Genomic DNA, 6903 nt, shown 5'->3' on the forward strand with positions numbered 1-6903 from the left:
TTGCATCAACCAAAATATTTCCTTTTTGTTTTGTAGTTTCAACATTTCATTTTGCATTTTCTAGCATTGGCTCACCGGATCTTGAGGAGTTGGATTCTGCTTGAGGACTTGATCAACTTCCTTATTCCTAAACCGTGGAGCATTTGGATAATTTTCTGGCAAGTTATCGATTCTGGTTTCCGAGATAGTTTTCTAGCACCAAAATCGGTTGGACCTATTTGCTTTGGTGAATCTACCGGATCCTTTCCATAGCTTGTGGAGCTCTAAGCGTTGTTCTGATGTTCCTTGTCGTGTGGCCGACCTTCCCTTTGATCCACACTTCATCCTTTGGATTTTCTAGAGGAATCTCTTTGGTGGAGGCCGACCTTGTTGGCTTTACACGTTCGGTCTTGTTCTTTGGAATTTGATCCTTTTTGCGCTAACCAGATCCCCTTGGATCATATAAATCATTGTAATTGAGCATTAGAATGTAGATCAAAGGAAATATAGAGCATAGAAGCTAGATCAAAAGTTTTAAGGTCTTGGTTGTGACCTCTTTTGTAATTGAGCATGTTTGTAGCAGGCCAGTGAGCCTAATCTTGTATTGCAGATGTTATCGGTTGCTTGTAATCAATTTTTATGATTTAATACATTTAGTTTTTCATTGCCTCTACCATATTCTTGTATTTTTGTTGTGTTTACTCTTGCTGACCGGTCCGAACTGATCTCTTTGAGGTCCCTCCTAACCAGTGACTGCACCAAGTGGTATTAGAGCGGACTTCATTCCAAAGATTATGTGGTCCTGAGAATTTTATTATGGGGTGGCGAATTGTGGATCCGACGTGGAGCTGCAGAGGACTGGCATGAAGATGGCACGAGGAAATAGGAATGGTGGAGCATGTGGGAATGTAGACCTCATTGTGATGGCAGTGTTGAGAGGAATTGCAGCCCAGTTGGAATTAGTCGTTGAGATAGCCCAAAGAAGAGGCCAACATATTGAAGATGTGAGTGAAGATGAAGGAGAAGAAGCCCTAGTAGAATAAGTAAACCCACTGGTGATTGATCTAGATGAAGAAAGTTTCTTAAGGGTTTTGAGTAGGGAAAATACTAAACCACATTTTACCCCACCATAATATGATGGAAATTTGGATTCAGATGAATTGATGGATTGGATCTTGGAGATGGAGAAATATTTTGATTTTGAGAACACCACATAGGAAAGGAAGGCAAAATATGCCTACACCCAGTTGAAAGGTCATGCATCTCTTTGGTGGGAGCATTTCCAAGTTGATAGACAAAGAAGAGGTAAAGATAAGATCAAAACATGAGATCGAATGGTTGCTAAGTTAAAATCAAAATTTATGCCAACTGATTATCAAGTGAAACTATTCCAGAAGTTGCAGAATTTGAAGTAGAAGGAATCTAGTGTAAAGGAGTATATCAAAGCATTCTACAAGTTGAATATCAGGTCTGAACATGTTGATGATGAGGTTGAACAAGTTGCAAGATATTTGAATGGATTGTGGATGTCTATACAAGATGAACTCAGTTTAATCAAATTGCAAAGTGTTGAAGAAGCTTACCAGTATGCCCTAAAAGAAGAAGAGAAGTTGAACAAAAGACATGAGAAGAGACATAGAGGTAGGGTTGGAAGGCTTTCCGAAGGAAGAGGATATAACAGAGGTAGAGGAACCTGTACAGATCGGAACAAAGACAAGGAAGTAAGCAAATATGGTTGTTCATACCAGAAGGATGATAAAATTTCTATCGAAGAAGAGAACCTGATGGTTATCGGAATGAGAATTTTGGAAAAGATGATAGAAGACAAGACAAGAGAGTGTTTAGAGGAACTTTCTTTAAGTGTGGAGGAGAAGGACATCGTTCTTTCAAGTGTAGGAAGGTGGAGAGAACCGGGAGAATAGCAGTGGTGGAAGAAATCCCCATTGAATGAACTAACAAACCAGAAGATGGAGAACTATTAATGATGAGGAGAGATTTGTGTCATATAGGAGGAGATGAGGAACCCTTGCAGAGGAGGAATTTGTTCAAGACTAGATGTAAGGTATCTGGTAAGTGTTGTAAAGTTGTTATTGATAGTGGTAGTGTTCAGCCCAACAATAAGAATAATAACTATAGTTAAAGTCTCAACCCAAAGTTTGGACATTCACTCCATGAAGTTACTATCTCCATAGTCGGTGTTTATTTGATTGTCAACCCAGGGACGTAATACTTGAAATGGGTCTGCACTAAATGTGCACTGAGTTCCTATGATAGCTACCCTCCATTACTACAGCAACTAACATCTATGCGGGAAAGGTAAGCAAAAGACAACTGAATGGCTATAGGAAAAGCTTTGCATTAACAATAATTTCATTCAAGAAATACTAACTAAGTCCAAAGTTGACAAATAGGAATTAGTATGTTTGTTTTGGTTGTAGGAACAGTCAATGTCCATCTGTTTGCAATGGCTGCAGAAACAGTCAATGTAAGAACGTCTACTGGAGCTAAAGAAGAAAACTAATTTTAACAAAGGTATAGGAACACTCACCAAGTGGGCCCCCTTGGATGGGTGCTTCCAGGCTTCCAAAAATAAATCTATGTGCTCAGAATAACATATATTTATTCATTGTTCCTCAAAAGTTATTATATTATTCAGAATCAAAAGAAACTCAAAACACTTTGTCACCTTATTTCTAAATCTTATGCTCTTCTTCTTCTCTTTTCTTTCTAACCTCTGAAAAGAGACAAATATCCTTGTTTAAAACAAAACAACTACATCCTACAACATATATCACACCGATGAGAAGAGGTGGATACTATTCATGAAGGGAAACAATCAGAGTTAAGCCACTGATAATATGGATCTAAACCAAACCACAACCATAACATAGTGTGGTGGTATTTACAATACTAATTCCCACTTGAGTCAAACATCAATGATTATTGCGCACCTACTTCTCCTCTATCATCCTTACGCTCATCATCTTCTCCACTAATTTGATCTTTTAGTCACCTCCTTGAATATCTCTTACTACAATTGGCATGATTGGAGAGCTTTCACCGCAACATCATAATTATTCCTACAATTCAAAAGAAAGAACATACAAGCACATAAACATCTATTTTAATTAATCAAAACATCTATTAATTTCACACATGATATTGCCTAAGACAATCTGCATGGCAACAAGAATGAATCACATGGTTGCAGGAACAACTGGCAAAGACAAAACATGATTTAATAAGTTCAGCTTAACATCTAAAATGCATATAGTCAACTTTTAATACATCATCACTATCCAACCATATAAATCAAAACATGAGAAAAACTTATGAGTTCTAGGAATAAAAAGATGCTAATGTCTCAACTCATCATGCCCCCCAACTTAAGGTCTTGATGATCCTCCAGCAAGAAAAAAATTCCTGATTCTGGCACTAACTCTTAAGTCACCAATAGTTCCTTGACCTGTTTCTCCTGAGGCTAAATTCCAATAAAACCCTTTCATCTTTTCTAGCCTGGACCATCTGGCCTCTTCTATAACTGCTTCATAGGGTTTGTCTGTAATCCTACATCCCAATAATGGCCACATGAGGATAGGGGGCTGAGAGATCAAAGGTAACCATTTATGGTTTTTCATCCCACCCAGTTGGATATATTTAGGGGCTCTTTGTATAGATGCATGAAAATTTGGCAGTGAATGTGTTTCTCCTTGCTTTAATTCTTCTGGCAAATTGTTCCAACTCTAAGTCGGGTAGTCAATTGCAGTTGTACCTTCATTCTGAATTAAGTGTTCATATGCTTGGAATATTTATTCCCTCATTGGCAATACTTGGCTCCTTACATCTGGCCTTGCCAATAACTTTTGCCAATCATAATAAAGAACCCTTGGGGTCTTTTTCTTCCTTCCTAAGTGGCAATGGACAATCAAATTCAATACTCTTATGTGTTTTGGCCTGTGTTCCCATGCTGATCTCATTCTGAATCCATGACATTAAGGCTTTTATGTGGATATCACCAATGTATAGCAAGGGAGTCCACTCACTGTCAGAAGTCACAACATAGTTATGCAAGTAGAGTTCACACAATAAGTTTTTTGTAACTGCTGGAGAAGTCTGATAGGCATCATAAAATTCCTCAGGGGTGTCTAAAGAAGGGCTAAGGTCCCTAATAATGTGGTTTAATTTAAAATTTAAATACCGCTCCTTTAAATGCAGAGCATAAACTCATGGCGGGGCCCTACATTGCATTAACTCAAGGACCATATTGGTAATTGTATCAATCTTGGCTTCTAATTCTTCAATTTTATCATCTCTTCTTTCTATTTCCCTCTGTTGCTTATCAATAATTTCATGTAATCTAACCCTCTCTATCTCCCACTGCCTATAGAATGTTAATGCAATAGATAAACTGGTGAGAGATGATGGAGGTCTAATATTTGTTACCTTAGGACGTGGAATTTCTTCAACAGGTTCCTCAAGTTGTTCTACCATATATGCCAGACTTGAAAGTCTATCAACATCATGTTTCTTATGGGTTTCAACCTCTGTTGGATTCTCCCATTCCTATTCTGATGCTTCAACTGAAATAACCTCTGTTGCATCACTTGTTGGATGGAATTTTTGGGTACTTCTTCGAGTCCTTCTTACATAAACCTTTGGAGTGGTTGTAGGAACAATTTCTACAAAAGGCTTTGCTACAAGGGTATTTCCCTTCGGGCTATGCCTCTTAGCTACAGGAGAAACCTGTGTTGCCTGCAGCTAAATCATAGGTTCATCTTCTGCATTAATTACTTCTAATGTTTTCCCTTTTCTTTTAGAAGATGTTGCTCCTCTTTGGAAAGAAGTGGATGGATGCTCAATATTTGTTTTTGCCATCTCTTCCTCCATAATAGTCAAAGCTTCTTTGGTGGCAAGAGATTCATTCCCTACAAAAATTATAGGAGAAGAGAGTCCTCCCGTATCCTCCTTTTGAACTACTAACTCATTTGCAACAGGAGCATCTTCAACCCTAAACTGCAGAATGTCTTCAAATACCCCCCATGCCATCTGTGAAACATCCCTAAGAGAACGTTTTACCAACAATTTTATCAAACCATGATGACTGACAAAATGATTTCCATTCTTCCGTGTTTCTTTGGCACTTGTGGAAATGAGGTGGTATAAAAAATTTGGAACATTTAGCCTCCGCCCATGCTGTAAATGACTAAGCAATTTGAAAAGGGCTGAATGTAAATTTGAATACCTTCCATCACAGGTAATGTACTTCATTATATACAAGGCCACCTGGGGCCATTCTATTGGAAGAGATACCTGTCTGGTTCCCTGCTTGACCACTATTAGAGGTCCATCTATAGGGTTCATAAATTATGCTCTAGCGCTTCTTGCATCCTTTTATTCAGGAAACAAATCCCCTTCTTGTAGAAACTCTGTAAGTTTAGCTATTTGCTGCTTTGTAGCAATAACCCTTAATCCTTTGATAGTAACTTCCCCTTGGTTGAATGAATGCATGAACTCAGAGGCAATTTCCTCATTATAATCTGTTATTTTCATAAAGTAGTCAATCCAACCATGAAGCCGGAAATAATGCTCACAAAGAGCATCCTGTAGCAACACATCATGGATTACTGGTTCATGGCGGATAGGATCTCCACCCATGACTATCTCAGTTAATAAAACAATTTCTGCAACTGAGAACAAGGAACTGAAGTACTCTGCAGACTGAAAATATTTGATTGAAACTTCCTTCCTTACTTCCTATTTTGGCGACAAAATTCATTACTTCCTCATGGAAAATAATATCTCATTAAAATAATGATGGTAAGCAATCAAATCAAGGTACTTAAAAGGACGGATAATTACTAATTTTGGAAATCGGACCATAAAACACCCCCAACTTATTTTGGCACATGTCCACACATGCGGAAAGGAGTTAGGGAAGTGTACGCGGATTTGATTTGGAAATAATCATAGTGAAATAATAAATGCATAATTAATTAAAATAATATATGTATATACTTGCAGTCGTGCGAATAAATGTTGCATGAAAGCGGTTAGCCAAAAGAATGGTGAAATGAAATGATTTGACATGAATGAAATGATAGATAAAGAAATGAGATGGGATGACATGGATGGAATATTTATTTATGGAGAATAATATTTCCATAAGACATGGAAATATCTTTATGAAATGATGCTTGAAGAATTATAGTGTTAGGAACGTTCCCTGCAGAAGTTGTAGGAAGCAGCATTTGATCTTTCTTGGTGAATTGCTCTTTGGTTGTAGGCTTATGTTAGAGATGTAGTCGGTGACCATTTACTAAAAGCTTAAACTAAACTGGATCAATAGTGGTCAAACAAATAGCTCCATTTTTTAAAACTTCCTCTATTTCATATGGTCCTAACCATCTAGTTTGCAGCTTTCCCATAGTATCTTTATATCTTGAATCATATAGCAACGCCCAATCTCTTGCCTGAAACTTCTTCTCCTTAATGTATTTATCATGCCGCTTAGCTGTTTGATTTTGAATTAGTTTTCTCTGTTGGACATCCATTTTTCTCCACTCATCCAAAGCATTTAATTGTTGAATACAGTCTGTCTGTGCTTCAGAAAGTGTCATATTTAGTTGCAGAGTTGTTCTTAGAGTTTTATGTTCAAACTCAATAGGTATCATTGCTACTTTTCCATACACCATTTCAAAAGGTGTAAATCCAATTGGTGTCTCCCATGTTATTCTATATGCCCAAATGGCTTCTAGAAGTCTGTGAGACCAATCTTTTTTATGAACAACTATTGTTTTGGTAAGAATGGCTTCTAGCTCCCTATTTGTGACCTCTACTTGTCCATTTTCTTGTGGATGGTATGGAGTAGATTTTTTGTGCCTTATATTGTATTCATTGACCAAGGCTGCAATCAATGTGGAAGTA

General features: G+C 37.5%; 1 protein-coding gene across 1 annotated transcript; it reads right to left on the minus strand.

Annotated features, from left to right (window-relative positions):
* Positions 1-6308: 6308 nt before the first annotated feature.
* On the minus strand, positions 6309-6671 carry LOC131857606 (uncharacterized). The gene has a single exon (XM_059210295.1). It carries the CDS (start codon positions 6669-6671, stop codon positions 6309-6311), a length of 363 nt encoding a protein of 120 aa, XP_059066278.1.
* Positions 6672-6903: the final 232 nt, after the last annotated feature.

Source organism: Cryptomeria japonica, chromosome 1, assembly GCF_030272615.1.
Source record: "Cryptomeria japonica chromosome 1, Sugi_1.0, whole genome shotgun sequence".
Classification (NCBI taxonomy): domain Eukaryota; kingdom Viridiplantae; phylum Streptophyta; class Pinopsida; order Cupressales; family Cupressaceae; genus Cryptomeria; species Cryptomeria japonica.